The sequence below is a fragment of the Carassius gibelio genome, chromosome A16 (genome assembly GCF_023724105.1).
Source record: "Carassius gibelio isolate Cgi1373 ecotype wild population from Czech Republic chromosome A16, carGib1.2-hapl.c, whole genome shotgun sequence".
NCBI lineage: Eukaryota > Metazoa > Chordata > Actinopteri > Cypriniformes > Cyprinidae > Carassius > Carassius gibelio.
This window is the reverse complement of record NC_068386.1, coordinates 7,478,821-7,504,159: the sequence shown is the minus strand read 5'-3', so window position 1 is coordinate 7,504,159 and position 25,339 is coordinate 7,478,821. Positions and strand designations below refer to the sequence as shown.

Sequence of the window (25,339 nt, the reverse complement as noted above, 5' to 3'; positions counted from 1 at the left end):
GATTCATGTGTCGCTATGCAGTTGCTACTCACCAGTCTAAATGATATTCTGGTAGATATGCCTCAGTTCTGTTTTTTATTTTATTTTATTTTTTTATCATCAATCTGCAAAAAATATAGTTGAATCGCTTAGAAAAGTAGTAGCACACCTCTTTCTTAAGCCACACAGAATTAAATGATATAGTTAAGGAGTTGTTCAAATCTTCAGTATGAGCATTAGTAACTGTGATGCTCGCCTTAACAAACACCTCTTAGAACTATGAAAGCACATAAAACTCACCCACACATACATATACTGACAAAATCCCGCAGACATCCCTCTAAAACATAACTGTTTGCTTTCACACCTGACTCTGTGCTATGCTGGGGAAAATTACAAGGTATGACCTCATTAACCCTTTAACGAGACCTCTTCTCCACTCTCATACCAGGCCAGATCAGAAGTGATCCGTAGGGTCAAAAGTGGAAAGTACAATGGGTATGGTAGGCAGAAACATGCAGAGGAACCTCATATGGTCCCAACCACTGAGTGGGGACTTCAAAGCCTGATGCCCAAGACTGAGATTTCTACCCCATAAATAGCTTCAGAAGACCTTCTACAAACTTATATTGAGTTAATTAAGTAAAAATTCAACAGGATACCACGCAACACCCATGCCATCGACTTCAAAAATGCCGTGCTTAAGATCAGCATAAGCTTTAAAATAACAAAAACAGGTTCTACGGTTGCGGTTTCCTGCACACATGGGTGGCACAAATGTATAAAATCTGCGTGTATTGTTACAAATTTGTCAAATCCCTGTGAAAACCTGGCAAGCGAGGACATGCCAGACCACTTCCAGATACAAATGAACACCATGGCAGGGTTTTATTTAATGGCCGCTCGTCTCATCTGCTCCCCAGGGCAGAGCATACACTAAAGAGCTCAGTGATAATCACTCAACTTCAACCTCTTCTTGCTCTTACCAAAACAGACCTGTCTGGCAGCCAGATACATATCAGACACGGCCCCTGTGTGGCCCTGTACTCCCATAAACACATTTGCCACATCATGCAACTTTCCTCTTTTGCCTTTGAGACTTGTGTTAATCTCGACAATGAAATCCCTGCTAAAAAAAATGTTTGCTGACAAAATTATAGTGCATCATTGTAAAAGTTTAATCAGTTATACAACTTATATTATTTAACTGCTTTAATGAATGAACACATCCTATACAAAGTATATTATTTAACATTAAAAAACTGTACTTTTAGTCAGAAAGGAGACAGTAAATTTATCAAATGTATGCTACTTTCACTTGTGAAAAAACTTTTATAATGTTACAAAATTTCCTGTTTCAAATAGACTGTTCATTTCTACTTTTTACACGTACACTATTTTTTTCAAAACGAAAATAAAAATCCTACAATAAATATGGATCATGGTTTTCATGAATACATTAAGCAGCATAATGGTTTTCAACACTGATAATAATCAGCATATTGAAATGATTTTTGAATAATCATGTGATGCTGAAGACCGGAGTTATGGCTGCTGAAAATTCAGCTTTTTCATCACAGGCAGACATTATATTTTAAAAATACTCAAATAGAAAACATTTGTTTTAAATTGTAATAATATTTCAAAATATTACTGTTTTCACTGCATTTTTGTTCAGATAACGTTAGCCCTTGTAAGCAGATACTCTAAGAGACTTAAAATAATAATGAACCCAAACTTTTTAATGGCAATCAATATTTTCACATAAAATTAAGCAAATACACAAATGAACTATACATGCTTGTTAGAATATATAATTAATTTGCATAAAGTTCTTTGTTTGTAAAGAAATCCTAAACAGTAAAATTAAATGAATGAATAAGACTTACCGAAGGGAAAAAAATTATGCAAATCATGACGACACCATGGCTTTTATGCATGTTAATTCATTACAGTAACAAAGTATTAGTATCTATTACTACTTTGTCACCACCAAAGCCATTATTATCACATGAACATGACAACTACATGTGACCTCTGCCTGCAGATACCTTCAATGTACCGTCCCTCTCCGTGACAGCTGTTTACACAAGAGAAGACGGTGTGCTTCTGAGGTCTGGCTCTGGTTCAGATAAAATAATACAAAGCTGAAGTCAGCCAAGATGTAATACAAGTGGATAACTGAGAGGCTGAAAAAAGGAGGAATTTGTGAAATGTACAGGGATATTTTCTCTTTCCACTCCTCCCAAACCTTTCTTTAACATTCTCCCCCGCCACTGCCTTGACCCCTTCTAAATATCTCAGTCAGCAGTTAAAGACAAATGGAAATAAAGGGACAAAAATAGAAATATACTGAAGTCGCACAATACATAAACTCACCACAACTGAAGTCCTCCGTGTCCTGAAACTGAAGAGTCTGAAGAATGCTTTTTAAGGCCACATGCACATTAAAATCATAACTCGAGCTTGTGAATTCCCCCAAATTATGCGCAACAGATTACAAAGCACAAAACAAGGCTTTTCTCCTCAGTTGTTTCCTATTTAATTGGCACAATGCCATACTATATAATATGCATGCACACACACAAGTGTCAACAAAGACAACACACAAACAGACTACAATAACTGCTGCAGTATACTAGACTGAAACTTCCTGTTATCACACAGCTCATTGGGAAACTTGATTCTAAATGGTCATTCTGCAATCAAATATTTTTTTTATAATGACTACATAACTGTAAAACTTGTAATATACATTACTAATATAATGTATATTACTAATATACATCACTGTCTCTCTTTTATATAATAGTAAAATGTTATTTTTCTCTTTGGAGAACAAATACCCCAGTCTGTTAGAGGGAACTTATAAACCATGTTAGTGACGGCATGATAGTAATGAAGTTAATTGAGCATTTTATACTCCTAGCCATAACAAATTCTCAAGATTGACACGAAATCGCCCATTAATTTTCCATTTCCCATTGCAAAAAGCACACAGCTTATTATATAATAGAGAACAGAATGTTTTGAAGTCCTCTTTGTTTAGTTCTGTTGCATTAAGCTGGCATCTCGTAAGACTCATGACTCCGAACAGATACGTTGATTACAGATACATGTTGGCTACTGCTCACAAACCACTGACATTCACTTTTTCATCAACAGCTAGTGACCTTTGAGGACCTTTTTCACATCTGAGTCGCATGTTGAATCCTCACAGAAACAAAGGGAGAGAGGGAGACAAAGAAAGAATGAGCTTAGCGCCAGGGCACTGTAATGACTACCATGCCTGGCCTTGATTAAAACCACACCAGGGCTTCTGGGTTCCACAGGCAGGCAGGCAGGGTGTCTCTACCTCCTTTCCAAGTTCTTAGAAAGTCCAGACGTCCTTGACCCAGACCCACAATGAAGACGGGTACAATGACAGGGCAAAGGGGATGAGATCCAAGCTCAATCCACGGACAAATTACAAGCGAGTGGTGTAGCTTTATTGCCCCTGACCGGCTCACTTCCGCACAATACTGAAAGCAAGGCGTGTGGATGGCTGGTTTGATGTGGTGTGGATGGGTAATTAGAAGTCCTATCAAGCCCATCTGTCGGGTGTTAGAGGGACAGGGAGGGGGAAACGACAGCCCATTGCTCCCCCTTGTTGTTGTTTCAGCGATTTGTGTAGGCTTGGATGTAAATATCCATCAGAGCCAGAGACAGACCTCAAATGCTTGCATATGTATGTGTGTTTCTGTCTGAGGAAGCCTCTAGAGCTCAGGTTACAACAAGGACTCGCCGATCGATTCGGTCTAGGAGGCCTGCAGACACGGACGACATTCTCGCAAAGGATGAACATAAATGGGGTACAGAATGAAACCTGGCAAGGCCTGGGAACACAGAGAGCCTACTCAAGGCAGGTCGATTTCTCCAAACCTTCCAAAGCACTTTGAACCACCAATTAAATTCTTCAAAATGTCCAGCACACTCAACTGACACCCCATTACCCTGTCTGGGGTGGGGTGGGGGGGGGGGGTAGTTGGGGGCTACTATCTACATAGGCAGCCACCTTCTGGAACAGCATTCTAACTGAAACATAACCTCCAAATGGAAAGTAATTCGGAACACTCTACAAAAGTCAGGTATTCGTAATAATAATAAGAAAATTCAACACAAGACAAGGGATTAGGCCAAGTAGACAATCTTTCCTATTTTATCAGTTAATTTGAATGTAATATTTTTAGAGATGTTCCGATACCATTTTTCTCTTCCTGATACCGATTCCGATACCAGGGCACAGGGTATCGGCCGATACAGAGTACTGATCCGATACCTCGGTGTGTATCTGTATATACAGCTGTATATACTACTAGCCCTGTGTAAATTGCTAGAATTATTTTATGGCGTGCTTCGGACGTATCCCTTAATAAACATGAACAAATACATGGTGAACTACTGTATTTATTACAGTGTTTTTTTTATCTGACATGCGAAAAATAACTTAAAATGCAGCCAAAAATCTAACACCGCAAACTAAAAAAGGTATTTTAGTTTTACAATATAACTGTATAAAAAACTGCAACAAATAATTCTAGGAATTTAAAAAATTGACAACAAAACAAGTAAAAAACAAGCAACCGTCTGGGCATAATTATTATTATTATTAGAGACGTATTATTATTACTACAAAGAGACATAGCTAAATCTACTGTAGTTTACAACAGTAGCTTAATATATTGTCAATTTACTCACGTTAAACCGAACAGTTTTCTCAAATGAAACAGTAAATGCTCATGAAGTGACGGTTTATGCGTTCGTGTCCTCATATAGTGACACACGGCAGAGACTACAAAACATCGAGCTGCCGCGCATCTGCGCCGTCACCCACAGAGATGTAGAATTTGCAGGAGTAATATTTAAATAGTATTTTGCAGTTTAATATTCAAAGACACTAGTATATATATTCGGCAACAGTCTGGAGCCCTGCGCTTGGACTAACACGGAAGCAACTGAATGACCTTAAATCGTATGGCTTATTAATGTAAAGCATATACTATGCAATCAGACAAAGAAAAAAAAAACCCACAAAAAAAAAACACTTATATTTATGCAAGCACCACATTGTGCAGATAAACTCTTAAAAATAATGATTCAAAAACAATTCAGTTTTTTTTTTCTCAGTGTAAAGAACATTATTGGTCTTAAGAACCTTTTTCCACCATAAAGAACCTTTAGTGCAATGAAAAGGTTCCCTGGATGTTAAAAGTTCTTCATGGAACCATAAATGCCAATAAAATGTTTTTAAAAATATACTTTATTTTTAAGAGCGTACAGGATAGCTGAATAGGGAAACGGAGTAAAAAAAAAAAAAAAAGAAATAGGGACAACTCGAATAGTTGTTCCGTCTGAACACCAGAAAATTTAATCCATCTCAGGTGATGGTGCTCTCATTAAACCATCTCTAACTGATCTCCTCAAATATGCCATCCATCCCTCCCTCAGTTTAAACTCTTTGTCTAAGGATATTCTCTCTCACGCACACTGAGTTCTCAGAGATTCACCAAGGTGGTCACTTCACAGATTGACATCAGGCTGCAATGCGACAGGAGAGGGACACAGTGAGAACAACCACCAACCCCGTCTAACCTGCTGGAATAAAAGAGTCACTCCTGGCCAGGAGAAAGAACGGCTGGGTGAGAAAGCTGGATGTACATCAATTCCATAGAAGATCACTTCCATTATGGATTAGAATGAAAAGACATGTCACATTTTCCGAAAGAAGAGTGGTGGAATGTTATTATTATGATTTTTATTATTTTAATAAAGAGACTCAGGAGCAGTCACCCATCCTGTCACACACTTCAAGTCATTAAATGGCACGAACATAGAAAGAGCCAACAGTAACACTTACACCCATAAACCTGGGACTTTTGGTAAACTTGCACAAAGTGTACAGTCTAGCTCTAAACAGTTCTTTTTGTCCTGATTCTTTTTACATGTCTTCCCGAACAAATTTTATTGACCTGATCACTGCATAACAAAGAGGTCTTTTACATCTTAGTCTGCTCTTTCGGTTTCAAAAACAGGCCAGATTTTCTGAAATATAATCTCTAAATACACAGATCATTGAGCTGTACACACTGGTAGTGTCATGCAGCACAGACATAGTTTATCCAAAAAATTACAATTCTGTCATACATGAAAGCCCATTTTGATTTAAAAAAAAGTCATTGTGACTTTTTATCCTACAGAAAAAGTCAGAATAAGAGAAAGATATTGTTCAAAATATCTCCCTTTGTGCTCCACAGAAGAAAGAACTGCATAGAGTTTTAGATTTTCTCAACTGAGAGCCACATAAACTTGCATTTCAAACTTCTTTATTAAACATTTATCCATCCAAAACTACTTCTGAGGCTTAATGGGACAGATCACCGTGTGCTGCCAGCAGATTAAGATATAACTGTTCGATAGTGTTAAAATACAGGTGCTTCCCCCTAATCCCTTGAGGGAGCTGAGGAGCTCAGTGATGGAGCTAAGCCTTTCCTCTCCTCCACTTTCCCATGGATTACCAGGACTGTGTTCCTCTGGAAACAGACTTCTATTAGTTCCATTACTGTGAGCTTAATCGGACCGTTCATCAGAGTTAGTCACTTCTTAACCTCCCCTGGTGCAGAATTTCACTTAAAGTGCAAGTAAATGGCTTATGCACTGAGTAAGGCCAAATTCTATGTTCTTACAAAAAAAAGAAAAGCAGTAGCACTGAGGCTAAAGCATTAAGACCCCTTCAGGCTTGTCAAACCATCAAGTACTGTGTGTGAATTTGCTCTCTGGTCTGTGCTGGCATACGCGAGCCCACAGTTTTTATGTAGTCAGCAGGTGGCATCATTAGCCAGAGAATAAAAATGAAAAGTGTTACCCCAGGGCCAAGCAATGATATCATAGCAAACTCGCTGGCATCCGTAAAGCACTGAATGGGGGGGTCAGAGGTGCAAATTGTATATTTCTTGCTATTGGTTTTGTTATATTCATTTGAGGAAGTCTATGTGAATACAAACAGCTGAAATCTAACCAATTAGTAATAAAAACAAAAGAAAAGGTAATGTGCTCCTGCTCAGCTTTAAAGGGGGGGTGAAATGTTATTTCATGCATACTGAGTTTTTTACACTGTTTAAAGAGTTGGATTCCCATGCTAAACATGGACAAAGTTTCAAAAATTAATTTGTACGTTTGAAGGAGTATTTCTGTTCCAAAAATACTCCTTCCGGTTTGTCACAAGTTTCGGAAAGTTTTTTTGTTCGAGTATGGCTCTGTGTGACGTTAGATGGAGCGGAATTTCCTTATATGGGTCCTGAGGGCACATCTGCCGGAAGAGCGCGCGCTCCCGTATAGCAGAGCACTGAGAGCACAGACATTCACTGATCAGAGCGAGAGCGTCGTGAAATGTCACAAAAGGAGTGTGTTTTTGGTTGCCAGGGCAAGACAACCCTGCACAGATTACCAAAAGAGAAACAGCATTAAGGGACCAGTGGATGGAGTTTATTTTTACAGAGCATCAACGGAGTTGTCCAAGTGTTTTTGTTTGTTCCCTGCATTTCGAAGATGCTTGTTTTACAAACAAGGCCCAGTTTGACGCCGGATTTGCGTATCGTTTATTTCTTAAGGATGATGCAATCCCAACGAAAAAGGGTCACGATCGTGTGTTGGAACCGCAGGCGGTGAGTAAAACTGCTTCAAATATCTCTGTGTTGTTAACTTAGCTATCGGCGCGTAAGCACATCAAGTAAACAACATGCGATGTTGTCATCAAACTGCACTTTCCACATGTACAGCTTAAAAAAAAAAAAAAAAAGACGACAAAGTGGAACTTAGTCATTTTCCAAAACCGCTAAGCAAATATATACAGTTTTAGTACATACCACATAGAGACGTTGTTGCTGATGCTGCTCTTGTTAAGTTTCAGCCTCTGGATCTGTGTCACACCTTCCACATGCTCTCAACTCAAAAGCCTACTCGCGCTCGTGATTCTTTAGCTCCGCCCACACGTCACGCCTCCAGTCGGTCGTGTTTTTCCGGGAAAAATCGGTACAGACTATCTTTCTCTTATGAATATAATAAAATTAAAGACTTTTTGGAGTTATGAAGGATGCAGTACTACTCTATGGGTACTCAAGATTAACAGGATATTGAGTGAAAACGAGCATTTCACCCCCCCTTTAATGAAGTATCTGATGAGAATAAATACAGTTGTGGGGCGGTTAAGACAAAGTCTTGTACGACAGCTCAAGAAGACTGACCATGCTTCTGGGGTGTTGTGGGATTGTAGATTGCACACGAGAATGCCAGAAAAGACTGTCTCAAGTGTGCTGAGGGCAGGAAAACTCAATTGAACAGCGATACAACCCTCAGTAAGTATGATAAATATAGAAATGAAGAAAATCCAAAGCTTGGCAGCATTTCAAAACGTCACTCTGTGCAACAAGCCCGTACGCACGCACATTTCTGTCCACTTGATCAAACTCAAGCCAGTTGAGTTCACTGCACCCCCAAGGCATGTTTTACAAATGCGTCACCATTTATACGTACATACACTATAAAGAATCCTGCTCACCTCCAGATGCACTTATGCCACCATATTCCCTGTTAAACTCCTCCAATCCCCCTGAAAATGCTTAACTAGTCCACCTCTGCAAACAAGTTTGATCCTATTAAGAAAATTATATTACGTAGTATCTGAAATCTCTAATCTTGTAGAAAAACAGTGGGGCTGAAAACTCATGAGAGCCAGTTGCCAACAAGTCTCTGGCTGGCTGATTATTTGGAGATGGGAGCAGAGGTTTCCCCTGGCATGCCATGCATGTGATGCGATTAAATCAATGAATGCCTCCCAATTTACATATCTGCAGAATTAAGTGCGCATATGACAGCAAGTGTCTTTATTTGGGTTCAACTTCAATTAGGAGACGGTTGTTCAGCCACATACAGTGAATGACTGATGTTCAAGGCTTTTGAGGCTTTGGGGAGGGATGGATAAGTTTGAAATGTTTGACTTTCAGACCCCTGTGTCCATATGCATTGGCTAAGCAAGGCAGCCCTCATATTAACTGATGGGTTAAATCCCTGCGGCTCTTAAGAGTGGATTGTTACACTTGCACCGGTTGTTCAAAGCTTAATCAATTAAAAGTGGCTTAGGGCAAAAGGAGGGTCATTGCATTTGAAAAGGGGAAGGGGAAGCTGTATTCATCAAATGGCCAACAGACAGTGCCGCACCGTGAGAATCTGATCAACAGTCAGAAGCCTAATTTTCCAGATTCATTAAGATTATTCATACTGTACATACTGTAGCTCTTCAAAACAAGACATGCAAATGACAATAACCAACCTATACTAATCATAATGAGATTTGCCATTATAAAATCAAGGCTTTAGTGAAGTGAAGAAGTGACGTGACATACAGCCAAGTATAGTGACCCATACTAAGAATTCGTGCTCTGCATTTAACCCATCCAAAGTGTCCGCATACACACACACACACACACACACCTGAACACACACCCGGAGCAGCGGGTAGCAATTTATGCTGCGGTGCCCGTGGAGCACTTCGGGGTTTAGTGCCTTGCTCAAGAGCACCTAAATTGTGGTATTGCCCGCCCGAGACTCGAACCCACAACCCTAGGGTTAGGAGTCAAGCTTTAAAATGAAATTCTTAACGGAAGATGGCACGCGCATTTTGTGACAGGAACAGATTCTGAAACACAATTCTAATGCAAACTTCTCTTCTTAAAGATACAACAACCCCTGATATTTTAAATTCAAGTAAACTTCCTAAAATCACCAGGTATAGGGAAAAAGCGCACTGTTGGATTACTTCAGCATGCCAAAAATAAATAAAACAACAAAACCTGGATGAGTAACAAGTCTTATTAAAACAAGTCATTTTTTATGTTAACAAAACGTTGTCTTATTTTAAACATTTGGCAACATACGTGTGGAAGTATACAACTTCGAGAAGTCACGGTGCCCCGAGGAAGACTAGTAATAGAAACGGTGTACGTTCAAACGTGAATTATTCATGAACATCTCTGGACCCTTGAGCATGACAGCGAACCTCATCCTACCACAATTACTGTGGTAACGAAAGTTTTCGCCAAACTATTACAGTTACAACTAGATAGTTTTAACTATGAGAACTTGCCACTGCAGCCATCAAAAAAATCAAATCACAGAAAGATTCTGAAAGCGTGGCCACGGTTTCCATGGTAATTTTTGTGAGGAGAAGTAGCGTAACACCAGGTGGGACAGTCCGTCACACAGGGACCGTAAGTCTCTCTGTGTAGAAGCGTCGGCTAAATGACTAATTCGAGAATTTGTAAAGCATCTATCAAAGCCACATGCACAGTTCCCTCACCTCTTTTGTTTCTTCTCCAGCGGTGAGACTGCTGCGTCTGACAGTGGCTGTAGTCCACACAGTTCAACACGATCAGCGCGAATGAGAACAGACGAAACTGCATCTGGGCGGCTGTAAGATTGTCCCGTCTCACGGTAGAAAGCGTCAAAGGTAACGTTACTCGCCGCGAGCCTGCAAGGTCCGTATATGAGGTTTCGATATGTATATTTTTCCACAGAGGAGCGGGGAGTTGAGGAGTCCGGACTCAGTTGTGTTACACATTAGCGAGGTAATGTAGAGAAAACATCATTTTCCACCACCGGTTAATGTCATTTTCGAAAGCGAAACGCACTTTTTATACACCAAAAAAGTACCTTGTTATAGTCTGTGAGGAAAAAAAAGAGAGAAAAAGCTTTTAACTCTAGGTTTTTGAGTAACAAATACACCTTGACGGATAAACGAGCGAACTAATTAATTCAACTTCGGTTGAACTGAACAAGCGAATCTCCAAAAGCGCACGGGATGCGATGGATGCCCTTCAAAGTAGATGCAATGAGCGTAAGAAATATACCTGCTTAAGTCCAGTCCAAAAGAGATAAACTTTGCCTATACATCAAGTTCCTTCCGACTGCCAAATTAAACTCGGAAGATCCAGCATCCCTCTCGCAGGAAAAGTTTAGTCCCTTCGTCCCGTAGTCAGAGCGAGAAAACACATGGATGCAATAGTCTGCAAAAGCTCTAGAATAAAGCCTTGGGGTGCATGAGCATGTGTGTGTAACTGTGGCATGTGCTGCAGAGCTCGGCTGGTGATGGAGTATCACTCTACTGGTGCTGATGCTATATAGGCGCTGCTGTCACGTGGAGACTCCAAGATCTTGTGGGGCTTTTCGGAGCACTTTAAGAAGCCCCTCGGCCAGAGAGAGGGCTGTTGTTTCCCCCCTCCTTGTTTAAGTTCTAGAAGATGACAAATGGAATTTCTCCCACTGTATCTATATACCACATATGAGCTTCCCCAGGGTCCTAGTGCATTGGCTTGAAATATGGATTGATCGTATATTCACCTGGTTTAATCAACAGGGATAAAATCACAGAAAGGAATTCAGAAAACTCAAAATAATTAATACATACAGTGGGAGAAGGAAAAATAAGGGTTCTCTTAAGATCTCTGATGGTATTATAATGTAAAAGTTTCCGTTTATTTATATTATGAAATCATAAAATCTAAAGACTGCAATTTATTTTTGTACATTAGCTTTAATATATCTTAATATCCCTTTTCAGGTCAAACATAACAGCTTCCTCTTAAGATAATATTATTTTAAGTTTTAAAACCATTTAAAATGTTAAGGAAGCTACTATGCCAAAATAGACATTGCTTTGAAATGTAAGAAATGTTTTACCCAGCTTGACCACTAGGTGTGGCACTTAATCTTTTATTTACATATACATTTTTTGACTTCTATCTTAAAATGTCTTTTTCTTCCTGTTATATTTTGGCTCAAATTATCTAGAAATCTTCCAGGTGAGGTCAAAGTATGAAGGTACTGATACACTGATTTATAACAAACAGGTGTAATGCACACATATACACAAGAGAAAAGTCCAGCCATCCTTAAAAACGTTTGATAAAGTCTGCACGAACCCCCGTTACCCTCCCCAGAATGAAAAGAAGAACAAAAAAGCATTTGTAATTTCTAAGTGATGACACTCTCTCCTCCAGAGCCCTTTGATGTTCAGATCAAAGTGAAATTCTCCCAAAGTCAATGTTAACTATATGGCGGCTATTTGTCTCTATCAGTGAAACACAATGGAGGTTCATTTCTCAGCAAAAAGTGTTATTAAAGATATATTTATTCACCTACCATCATTACGCTAGAGTTGTATCAGGTTGCTTGTAGCTGAAGACTGTCTTAGTTAAGTTACTGCAGAAACATTTAAGTGCATACTATATGTAGAACCTAGATATAAAACTGAAGCACCTGAAGTGATCTCAACTCAACTCAAAGCTTATGCATTGGAAAAGACTCTGTAATGATCTCATATTGCATGCTCTAAATATAGGCCTGCTCTTGTAAAAATACATTTGCAATTTGGAAAACAGGATTCAAGAATAATCCAGACAAAAATTTATTAGGGAACAAACGTTGTATATTTTAAATATGTGGCCTGTTTTTGAACAAATGCCTTAACCTTTTCATGTAGGAGAAAAGTAATGAACAATGCGAAAAAGGGAAAAATTATGTAGCCCTTTTAACCAAAACCTACGTTGACCTTTTGGTTTGGGTGTTTGTTTATTTACTTTAAGTGAAGTGACAGACATTGTGGTGGAAAAGCTTCTAAGCCACACGTCTGCTGTTGGTCTGGATGTCTTACTAAAACAACATCTGAGACAGCACTCCTAAGGTGAATGTGATAATTAAGGGCTAGGAGGGTTTTATTTTCGTAATGTGTCATGGCACAGGACCGGTAAACCAATCACTTTAGCCCACCCCCCTTCTTCCTCCCCACCCGCTCGCACGCTCGCTGGGAAAGTAAGGGTGACGTCAGTTGTTTTAGATGTCTGGCTGGGAGCCCGAGCGCTGTGGCAGCTATAAGCCCCCTCTTCACTCGTCCAGAGAGACAGGGCCCATAAACATGTCAGCTGATAGAGAGGCCAAAGCAGACATTAAGACACGCTTCGAATCCCAGCCTGCAGCATCTGCGAGCGAGGGATGGAAATAGAAAACGCATGGAGCGGCAGCAGACAGTAGGTGTCACATGCAGAAGAAGGGATGAGATGGGAAAGGTGGAGAGGCATTATGTTGATTGTCTAACGCATCTGACGTGCCCGTCTGCAAACAAAGTAGGACGAGCGATATTGAAAATGACAACGAAGGTTGGGACGATCCCCTATCCGTGCTCTCTTTGCCGCAGCGGAGTGGGCCGCTAAATAACAGTGCCGTAAATGCTACAGACTAAACACTCATTTATCATTACGGCGCACACATGTGCAATGACACAAAACCCCCCGTCCCACTCAGTGACTCAGAGCACATTAAATCTTCATCTATTACACGAAAGATCACAACCACTTAACCCTCAACCACCATTCGTAATGTCCAAGAATAAAATACAAGCATGAGGTGAAGACGGTTTTGTAATTTTTTTATTTTTTTATTTGATTTAATACCAGATGCATTGAACCCAAGCGTAAAATTAAGGCCTCTGTCTCGCTTCTTCCGGGGACACAAGAGGGAGAACAGGATGTTCGGCCGCAGTATGGGAATTCTGGAAGGTTAGATGGAAGTGTACGGTCCCACAAATGTCCACTCAATAAAAACCAGTATCCTGAGCCGCCCAGTTTGGAGTCTAAATAGAGAGGAAGAGAGAGCCCAAAAATGTTTTTTTTTCAACACAAACGCAGGTGAGTTCATATATGAATGAACATGCTATAGAGTGCTGCAGTGGTGTATTTTTGTTGGCCAATCTGGAAGTTAGTATTACTATGGAAGCCCATTTCTCCCATGTAATAAGTTTTATAAAAATAAGAAGTTAAAAATGTTATTTCTTTGCAATTCTGGCTTACTTTCTCACAGTTCTGTTTACATCTTGGAATTGTTTTTTCTGACAAAAAAGAAAAAATGACTTTTTCTTTACAATAGTGAATTAATATATCACAGTTTGGACTTTTCTTAGAATTGCAGGCTTTAAATTAACAGTTGCAAGGTTAACATCCTACAATTCTGAATTTATATACATTAAAACTTTCAGAATTGTGAGATAAAAAGTGGCAGAAACAAGCTTCCATCTATCACCATGGCTCCCTCGACAAAAACCCAATTGGATTTTTCATTGGCTTTTGGATAATAGCAGAAAATAAACTCTGTAAACAACTAAGGTTTATAAGACTTATTATGAGAATCTTCACAAACTATGCCTTTGCGTTTGCTATTACACCAAGGTCGCATGCTTCCATCAACATTTTCAGTCTTAAAACACACACACACACATACATATATACATATATATATATATATATATATATATATATATATATATATATATTTTTTTTTTTTTTTTCTTTTTTTTTCATGGAAGTTTGAGTTAGAACAGTTTACAAGAGTGTGATTATATACAAAAAGAGGCTGTGAAAGTGGGCTAGTCAGTAGATGAGTTTTCAAGATTACGTTATACTCTCCCTGACAACCTCTGTAGTCCCGTTTAGCTCCAAAAGCTTAAAAAATAAATAAATAACCTCCTGTATTAATTATATTGTATATGATATAGTATAAAACACGAAAATATTGAGTTCATGTTGGCACCATTCGGTTGGATTTTCCCTGAGAAAATGTTCAATTAAATTGCGTCTGGCCAAACACATCAAAACACAAGTGTGTTATATGGTCTTTGCCACTGTCGTGTTTGTGTGAGTGAGTCAGTTAAATGGTGTGCTTTGAGGGACTGAGATATTTAAAGGCCGTTATTTTGAAACAATCTATTTCAAACGAAGTGAGGGCACGTTTGTCGTGGGCCAATCAGTGTGCAAGGCCAAGATCAAACGACCGACTGGACCCCAAGCAAAACATCTGTGGTGACTCCTAAATGCAGGGAACTCCATGGAGTGTGTGTGTGTGCGATGGTGTGCATGCATTATTTACTCTGCAGCACTGAGTCATGGGGACTCAGACCCTCTTCTTTATGGCTATGCTGTGCTACCTTGTCATTAGGCCTTTGAAGAAAAACAGCATGATGAAAGCACTCAGTCTTAAACTTGCTCTTACTGGTTTACGCCGTGTAAAGACAGTTCTGGGCTGATTGCCACTCAACATTCTTCTACACATAGATTTGTGTGTGTAAACTACAGGGCTCAAGATGAACAGAGATGAGATCAGATAAAAGAAGTGAAGGAGAGATGCTCTGCTGCTTTGACCTCATTTCTGTTTGCGTGGCTCTGCTTCTTCTCTATGTTCATGGCCAACATTTGGCTGCGGAACGAAAGGCTCTTGGTTTTCTCGATCACCTGCTGATATGGTGATACGGCATTGTTGCCCATCACCACGTGACCCTGCCAAAGGAAAGAGGAGAGGAAAAAAATATTAGAGCTAAACTCTGAGAGCACCAATCGTTTTCTGCTGTCACAGATACATTTTCTCAACCTCCTCACGAACACACAGGAGCTAAATCTTAAATATTAATCTTTGCCATGACTAAGGAGTAAAGGTGCGTGTTTGTCCTCATATTAAGAATGACCCTCCTTCAGGACTAATGACAGTACTAATTAAAGTACACTCACGCAGCATCTATCAAATGTTTGTATCTGACGAGGGAGGCCGAGAAACAAGAGTGAAATAAAATATGAGAGAGTCTCACCAGTTTGGAGTCGATTTTGGCGTCCAGCCTGGCATTACGAATGAGGTTGACAATCCATCTTTCTGCCTCCTCGGGAGTCATATTCAGCTTATCGGCCAGCATACTGCGGGGCAACACAATCCATTAGGACAAAATTTGCAGAAAAATTAGGAGAACATTATATACACTGATGGCGTTACGTGAAAATTGTGAGGTATATTACAAGCTTGCGGAGTATGAGTGTGTGCACACAGGTTTAGAGTGCTGATCAAAAGTGCTGGATGATAATGGGTTTACTGTCATAGCTCAGCATTTAGACGTCTGCTCAAGAGTGACAAATGCCTTGCATTATGTAATCAAGTCTGCAAACAAGTCTGTAATCAATTGCACTATAAAACCCATAAAAACGGAGTACAATTACATCATTGTGCTTCTGTGAGTATGAGGTCAAGGTAGCAAAACTATCTTTGCAGACAGAAGTAAAATGACAATTCTTGTGCTTGCATGACTTTCACTGACCATCCACCTGACATTTTGGAGGAACTTTACATATTGAAGTTAGGTTTCTCCTTCGCAAATGTGTCATTGAGGAAGGAAGGTGGCAGCTGAGGCTCTAGTGTTCTTTGATCCAAAATCCTACTACTGCAGCTGGCTTTCTTTTTGGCTAAGCTCATTTTATGCTAACCAGAAAGAGCAGGCTTGTCCCATTCTGTTCTTTAACTAAAGCTTACACACCAGGTTTCCAAAAACAATGACTCTGGTTTCACAGTGAAAGGTTAACTCAATCAACCCACCGTGGCAATAGCATGGGTTTAGAGACAGGCAGAGATGACAGCTTATATCATTTCACTCCCAGTGAAACTCTCCGAAAATTATGCGCGACAGGCTAGATTGGTCATAAAGCTCATTATTTAAGAGCTAACCGCCAACGAATGTGCCGGTTGTCACATCACGGGTTCCAAGCTGGTGATGGTTAACACATGTCCAACATCAAGCGGTGACATTCGCTACGGAAAAAAGGAACGCCTGACGACTCCAGGGGTTAAAGCAAGGACATGAAATCCAAGCTCTTTGGCAGCCCCAAAGCACTACGCAAAGCATGCAGCACGCTGATGAACAATTACAGCCAAAAGGGAACAGGAAACCAATTAGCACACTGGGAAGTTTAGATAGCTGTACATCCATTACAGGCCCGCAGACCTAGAGGACTAGACCATGTCAGAAATGAAGCAGACTTGTCAGCTTTTACTAAAAAAAATCAATGGAAATGCCAAAGAGTTCATCATCAGCCAACTTACTGGTTTTTGGAGTCAATCACATAATAATTAAACAGCTTAAACAAACATAGTGCCGATTTACTCTAAAGATGCACGAAATATTATTTTTACTGATTTAATTAAGTGGTGACACGTGTCAGTCAAGCTAGAGTCAGAGATCAACTCAAAACAAATAAGATCGTGTTTCCTCTTGACCCTCTGGACAAGCTTAGACAGAGACCAGAGACCAAGGTCAACCAGAAATTCGTCTTTAAAATGAGAAAGGAGGGAAAAGGTAGTACTTACACGTGCTTGCCACTACTATGAAAGTCTAAACTGAAACCAAAAATACACAAACACTGAAAGAAGTAATTATGGAAAAGAAAGAGGTTGGGTGAACAATCCACTCAAGCATAAGTGCCTGACAGGGCAGATTAAGCCAAGCAGTTTGACTACTCTCACTGCAGTCTCATTTTACATGGACTTGAACCTGGTCCTCTGGGGTTGGGGGGTGGAAGGTAAGGATCATTTTCACCTTACATGTACCAGCTCCTCGCAGTTGATTTATCCAATTCCAATTCCAGGCCGGTGGGACTGGGGCAACCGGTCTCACTCCAGGAGCCGTAGACTGTTAAAAGGGCAGCTGTGAATTGATATAGTGCTGACCTGCACTGCAGTAGTTTTCACCATAGTCGACTTAAAACAAATGCATTGTTAAACATTTCCATATGAACACACGAAAGTCGTTGAAAGTCAATGGAAGTGATCCCTGCTTTATAGCTTGGGGTAAAACGGATTCCCTTATCCCACTAAACATTCTCTCTAATAAGATATTTTTTGTAGTTTTAATGTGCTTATCCCTGTAAGGGATGTAACCTGAATTATGAATTCATTAGTATATGTATTATTTAAATCATTTAAAGCAGCAGATGACATAACTGTACACAAGCTTGTAATAAAAAATTGTTTTTGGTGTAGATGCTAATACAGTTATCTTTCATTATAATTCTTAGTTCAAATCAACATTAAGGAAATCAAAAACAAACAAACATGCAGACGAAATACAACAACTGCTAAATTAATTACTGTGGACTGTAAAAGATCACAATGATTTACAGATGACAAGATTGGAGACATTATCCAACTAAAATCAAACATTTCTCATCAAGTCTCTGCTCAAATCAGGGCCACTGCATGCCAAATTAAAGACACAAAAATGCAAATACCATCATAAGTGCAACTCATAAAACCAGATTTCAAATAGAGCCTTTACACAGACATTTTTATATATATAAAGCCATTTGTAGTTGTGGTATTTTTTGGTGTATGCTGAGAGCGAAAAAAACAAAAACGAAAAAAAACCAAGCCTGCCTACTCATTCAAGGCCACCGACTGTAAACATAACAAAAGTGCTACAAAACTGGCATACATTATTTCTGATCCCACAATTAGCTGCAGAGGACGTCTGCATACTGTCTCAGTGACATGCATTTGTAGACCAAAATGGATGTTCACCAATCCCCTATACCGCCTTTCAGGTGACTCATTTGAGCTACTAACTTGATCAGATAAACGGCAATCACAATTCAGTTTCCTAGTTGAGCATTACCTTTTTAGCCTTTGACAAGAAAATGGATTCAGCTGCAACGAGACAGCCAAAAAAAAAAGAGCCAGGACTCCAAATCAATTCCAGACTATCTACAACTGGAGGTTTGGACAGGGCCTGATCACATTCCATGTTTCAACCTTGACTCCAGCTCTTCTCGGTTTTACGCAGCTCAGAAAATGCGAGCGAGCAATTAGGCTGTACAATGAAGCATGAAAATAGAGTGAGAACCTGGGGATGGCCATTTTTTGATCGCCGGGTGTGCTGTTAGAAGAGAAATAACAGATTCCGAATGGCTACAACTATGTTTGCATGTGCACTGCTTTAGAAACTGCAAAAAGAAAACTTCCACATCAAATGTGGAATATGGGTATTGTGTTGGGTGAGCGTGTGCATTTGCGAACATGGTACCTATCGGGAATTACAGAATGTCTTAAATCCCCTGAGGTAGATGCAACCTGTTTTCTCCAGTTTGACGTCAAGTGCATTCTGCTTGGCACGATGGTGGAAAAGAATGCAGGACAGATGCTCAAAGACTACTAGTTATGAAAGCTCATTAAACAGGCAGGAGGGCAACGAGGCCTCTCTGCTCTACACTCCGTCACTGGAAGGCTAATAGGAACCAGGCAGAGGGAAACCAGTGACACCCGCCCAAACCTCCCTTTCCTTACAGACCACTTCTTTTTCACCAATGGAAAAAAATCTTGAGGACTGAAACCATTGCATGTCTTCACTGGAAGCCTACGATGCCGCATAAATACCGTAAAAGGGGTAATAAAAAAGCGCAACCAGAGTAAAGTGGTAATAAAACACCTGACGTATTCATCTGGACGCAGAGTCTATGAGGAGTTCAGAAGACGCATCGTGTCAGTGGTTATTGAACCATGTGTATCAATGGACAATATAAATCACTGTTAATTAACCTTGATTAGTTGCTTTTTTTTTATTGTGACATTATTGCTCTTTGGTTTTGCTATAAATGAATAGGTGTGGACAAAAATCTCAAAATGACACTATGTTACAGGCCTAACAAGGAAGTGACAAGATACAACAGACAATAGAGTAAGTGGGGCGTAGAAGAGAAAAATCTGCTGTGTTATCCACAGACAGGATGCAGCCATTGAGATCCTCCTGAGGGCCAATATGTAGACCCTTTAGACATGCTTTAAAACAGATGGGTGGATGTGCCTGGGATGTCTGGTTCTGAATGTGTCTCCATGTGTGTGATCGAGGTGCTGGCAGCCTGTCTCTGGACATGCTTCCTCTAGCAGACTGGGTAATAAAACTTATCAGAGAGTGGAGTGGGAATGGAAGAGAGGAAACAGGAAGCGTTCCCACATTGTGGACATAATTTTAGACCTGCTCCCTTTTTTTTATTATTATTATTCCTGCCAATTTTTCCATCAATTAGTTCACTTTAAATGGTACTTCAATGTTGTGTTACATGATCCAGCAAAGTTACTTTGTTCTACATCGAAATCCGAGTACTCACCTTATACTGATGCACTGGTGAATTCGGCAGAAGGTCTCAAAGATGAACAAGCGGGCATTTTCGATGAAGTCCTCAAGGCAGGCCACGAGGAAAAAGTCATTCACCAGCACCTTTAAAAGATACAAATATTTGCATTAGACACCGTTCATGAAAATGCATTCAATTTAATGTTGATTATGCTACGAAACATGCAAGTTCAAGAAAATGCCTTAAATCACATTGTTTCAAATTTTTTAATGCCACAGAACCCCACATATGATGAATCATCTGTATTACCCCCTAAATATGAAGGCTTTTTATTTTCATGACATACATTTCAAAATTTGTGGTGTCTGTAAGATTTTGTAAGAGTCTCCTATACTCACCAAGGCTGCATGTATTTGATGAAAAAGGCAGTAAAAATTGATTAGTTGAAAATAATTATTTTCTATATTTATGTATTTTTTTTTTTACATGTAATTTATTCCTGTGGTCACACAGCTGAATTTTCAGCAGCCATTACTCTATGATAAACTCTCTAAGGATTCTTTGATGAACACATTTCATAAGAACAGCATTTATTTGAAACCATTTTGTTACTTTGGATACGTTTAAAGCATCCTTTTTGAAAAATGAAAATGTAAATGTATTCAGTTAGTGCATGTTAAATGTATTCAGTTAGTGCATTTGTTGTGAAAAGTATAAATAGTATAAATACTATTTGTAAAATATAAAGGAAGCATCTTTCTACGTTTTGATGTAAAAAGAAAATCTGAAAGTTTTATGTAATTTTTCAGGTGTTAGCAATAAATGCACTTATTGTCACATGTTTTAGGAGCAGTGGGAACGACCAACCATTGCTGGAAGACAGAAAAGTGCGGCTAAGCTGGACAAGGAGCAGAACAGGAAGTTTATATAAACTCAGAACTGAAATGAAAACACTTCCACTTCATCCTGAGGTCTCTGTAATAGCACCTGGTTGGGGAATAAGGGTATGGGGGGAAAAAGCCAAAAGCAAGACAAATTAAAATAGAATTTTGGAAATGAATTCATAGCTGCAAGTTAAAGCAAGAGAGGCCTACAGGCAGCTAACACAAATGACAGTGTTTAATGCTATCCTCATAGGAGAAAACCATTATCTGGAAACACAGAAAATAGAAAAAAAGATTTTGGGGTCATTCTCAGCACTCTAAACTAACCGCAGATCTTGAAATTCCACATTCCCCACATGAAACGAGGCAGGAACAGAGCCAGCCACCAAATTCACCGCTATGGCTGTGACTTATCACCATTTGTCTTGCCCGTTGCCGCAGGGTCCACCGGGCTACACGGTGGAACCAATTTACAGTGCCACTACTTTCTAAAGTCTCAACTATCATCTTCTATCAATCTCAGACACTTAAAGCAGCTGAGTTCTGATCACCACATATTAAACCCCCACATCCTGCAGAGACCTGGTGTGCTTTACCTTGCAGTCAAAACGCAAATATTCAGTGCATTCCACACAGCTGAAGACATTTGTGAGCCCCTGCTGTCCCCTCATTGTTCACATGCAGTCCCCCGTCCCGTGTCTTCATGTGCACGTCTGCACCGACAGCCCCCACTTTTTTTGCTTAGGCTTTGAGAACTGCTATGGTAGGTTTGTGGTTCTGCTTGAAGTTGAAGAAATCCCAACTACACGGCCAACATCAGCCAACACACATTTCATCATTGACAATGTCTTATCTTACGCTGATAACCGTTTAGTTAAGTGCTATAATTACTGTTGAGGTTTTTCTGTAAGAGGGAAGAGAAAAAGGCTACGAAGATTTACAAAGAAGCACAAACTGTTTTTTTTTTTTTTTTTACATTTCAGCTTAACTTACTGGAATCTTAAAGAGCAGCTTTTTTTCAGACTTCAAACAGATTGAAAAGAGAGTTATATAGGCTTGGATCTATGTTTTCTGCATAGACATAGACATCATGAGCCCAAACCATTGAGCCCCTCACCACTGAGATAGATCAACTGAAGAAGATAAAATTACAAAAGCTTACTGGATAAGCAAGGTAATCACAAGGTGCAAAGTAAGCTATGTGATGATCCACAGCTTGAAGAAACTCCAGAACACTTATGGGGTCAATCTCTACAGATCCAGGACCATGTCCAGTTGGACTGATTCACAAGACTGCAGAATCTCTGGAGCCATGGGTGCTGATGATATGCTAAAGAATTGCTTGTAAACAACGGATACTGTAATCTTCGGTTGTTTTAGACATCTAGTTTGGGGTCAGTACGATATAAAAAAACAATTTAATTGATTAAAAGTGACAGGTTAAGACTCCTATAATGTTACACAATATTTCCACTTCAAATAAATGCTGCTATGTTGAACTGTCTGAAATCAAAAATCATGAAAAATATGTATCACAGTTTCCACAAAAATATTAAGCATTAGCTGTTTATTAACACAGATAATAAGAAATGTTTCTTGAGCATCAAATAATTTTGTGAAACTAAAGACTTGAGTATGCTGAAGAATCAGATTCACACTGTATGTTTGAACAAATATTTTTTTTTGGGGGGGGGGGGGGGAATATTATGAATTTTTGTAAGGTAGTGTGTGAAAAAAGCATGCATATAGCAGATGAAGTTTCTTTTAGTACGAGCAAAAAATGGTTGAGTGTAGACAGTTTGATGACCCACGAGGCTTCGGCAGTCTAACAGGAAAAGCCTTGGAGTGTTGTAGACGGGCAACTCAGAAATTATATTTTTTTTTTGTGTTCCTGCAGCTCAAGTGGTAGAGCATTGTGTTAGCAAGCGCAAGGTTGGGGGTTCGAATCCCAGGGAACACATGTTAGGAAAAATTGTTAGCCTGAATGCAATGTAATTCGCTTTGGATAAGCGTCTGCTAAATGCATAAATTTATTTAAAGTCGAGCAACCACTCAATCAGACTGAATTTGCGAGCATTTAAAGCTGACATACATCTGAGTCTAGCCAGTTATGCTCACATGCCACATAATTAAACTTTTTTTTGCAGCTTGTGATCTTGATAATGCCTCAGGCTTTCATAATCAGGGTCAGGACTAATTAATGACCATTTACGCAGTGTCTGGGCTGAGCTCTCATTGTAGGACATGCCTGGTTCTGGAGGTCAGGTAGCCGGAGGGTTCTCACGAAATCTGACAGATGCAGGTGTGCTAATTACTGCTAGTCTTACAAAGCCTGGCCTCTGAGCATGCAAAGTGTAATAGAGATCCCCCAAATGACTCGATGAGTTGGACCTTCAGAGACCCCCGCCCCCCCCCCCCAAAAAAATGACTCCTGGAGATTTGGACCTCGTTTTACTCTCTGCTTCTTGACGATAAACGACTAGAATGAAAAACAGCTGGTCTGATCAAATGGGCACTCTCACAGAAGTAAATGTTTATAAATCATGTCAGCATTTTAGGAAGGTTCCCATTTCAAGTTGGGTTATTCCATTCTCCTATAAAAAGCCTGCTCTTTAACATATGAGGTGCTTGTTGCTAAACAAAACTGAACTGTTTTATTTTAGGCAACGGCACACAATGGGCAGTGTAACTAGTCTTTGAATTCATAATTCAGAGAGCAGGAATGATCTTCGACATAAGTGCACACTAGGCTACAGGCACTCAAGCTAATTATGCTTGGGATGAATCTTTGTAATGTAATGTGTTTACTGCAACCAAGAACGCGGCTGAAGGCCACTTCTGGCTTTTATCACACTGAGACTTTCTTATTCAAAGTAAAATACTTCTTGCCATTTAAGATTTGGCACGTTTGCGGGGCATCTTACCAAATGCATTTAGGTGCATTTAGAAATGTAATGTTTTCCATGGCCAGAATGGCGAACAAATCTCGGTGCTGTGCCAACGATGTCTTCAATGGCACTATTCCTACACTATGGTAATGATAAAACCAATGTATTGCAAAGAGAAAAACATCCTCTCTTACTAAAGCCCTTAAAAAAAAAAAAAGTGCAGTACATTCACAAATTTGGGGTTTTGTACCAGCAGCCTAAAATCTTTCAGAACAATGGCTTTCAATTCCAGTCCTCGCGACCCCCTGCTCGGCATATTTTGTATATCTGTTAACACACCTGATTCAGATAATCAGCTCGTTAGAAGTGCACTCCATGCATGAACTGTGTTCCCATTGACATGGTCTCTACACAGTGTCCATTGCTTCCTACTCTCTGAGCTCATTCACCAATTTGCACAAAATTTTAATTCATGACTCACAGACTTCAGTGCACTTTAAATGGAACATACATGTTCGCTTCGAACTGGAATCATGGCGGAATATCCTGTGATTTCCATTTCGCAGGGCACTTATATTCGAACAGAACAAATGTCTGAAGCCATAAGAGAAACAAAATGTGCAGAGCAGGGGGTCGCGAGGACTGGAATTGAGAACCGCTGTTTTAGAACTCAAAATAATGTTAAGAAAGGAGAAATCGTGAAGAATATGATGAGGGTAGACTGAAGCTTTTACGTAGGGCTGGAGTGATATTTACAATGACATTTTTCATTTTTTGAGGGGAGTCTTGTTTTTTGGTGCTGTTTTGCCACTATAAGTCAGTAGTTTAACTGTAAAAACAAAGAATGATACAGCAGTGCAAGGGTGAAAACTGATGAAGTGACCATTATAAAAGGCCATTTATAAAGGAGAACAAAAATACATATCACTGGCTTGTCTGTACCACAAAAGCTCTTTCCAGTGCGTGTGTCCGCCTCTGCTCACCAAAAGCACTTCTTGTTAACCATCCCACTGATCTGACAATTACCAGCTATCATAAAAACATGACAAATGGTGAGTCAGAGGCTCTTTCAGGGGCCCACTTCCACAGCTGCCCATGACACCATGGCATGCAGAGACCGCTGTGCTTTAAGACCCCTTTCAGGGCCTGAAACAGAAGGGTAGGATGTTTTTGTGGCTGCAGAAAAGTGACACACAGCATCACTAATGACTATCACCAGTTCTAGGAAAGTTCAGAGGTCACCTCTGACCAATCAGAGGTCGGAGATTGTGTGATGACATCACATCTCATCATCAGGGAAACTGAGGCATAATCTGCATAAATTACAAAGCTAAAGGCTTTTTGTGGCCAGACAAGTAGTGAAGGATGAGCTTAACGTCTAAGGAGAAGGATAGTCTCTTCAAATGCTTTCGCTAATGGAACCTGTTGTGAAATGTTATGAATCTTAGGTTATGTATCGTGTGCTTTTGGAAAAATAGGAACATGACAGAAGATACGATCAATCTACAAAGTCCTTATAAAGAGGATGGTGTGCCATGCTTTTAAGGACATGCTGAGAAACAAGCTAATA

General features: G+C 39.7%; 2 protein-coding genes across 3 annotated transcripts in view; both read right to left on the bottom strand.

The window, feature by feature from the left end:
- Window positions 1-11,279, bottom strand: part of LOC128030170 (R-spondin-2) — a 49,803-nt gene extending 38,524 nt beyond the window's left edge. The window contains exon 1 of the mRNA XM_052617653.1: window positions 10,370-11,279. Coding sequence (XP_052473613.1) covers window positions 10,370-10,472 — 103 coding nt within the window. The 5' untranslated portion in view covers window positions 10,473-11,279. The remainder of the gene's footprint in view (window positions 1-10,369) is intronic.
- A 2,196-nt stretch (window positions 11,280-13,475) lies between these two features.
- LOC128030816 (eukaryotic translation initiation factor 3 subunit E-A) overlaps window positions 13,476-25,339 on the bottom strand; it is a 43,387-nt gene continuing 31,523 nt past the window's right edge. For both annotated transcript variants that reach the window (XM_052618826.1, XM_052618827.1), the window contains 4 exons: window positions 20,031-20,140; window positions 15,698-15,800; window positions 15,258-15,392; window positions 13,476-13,696 (listed from right to left, as the gene is read on the bottom strand). In XM_052618826.1, the coding sequence (XP_052474786.1) occupies window positions 13,658-13,696; window positions 15,258-15,392; window positions 15,698-15,800; window positions 20,031-20,140 (387 nt within the window). In that variant the 3' untranslated portion in view covers window positions 13,476-13,657. The remainder of the gene's footprint in view (window positions 13,697-15,257; window positions 15,393-15,697; window positions 15,801-20,030; window positions 20,141-25,339) is intronic.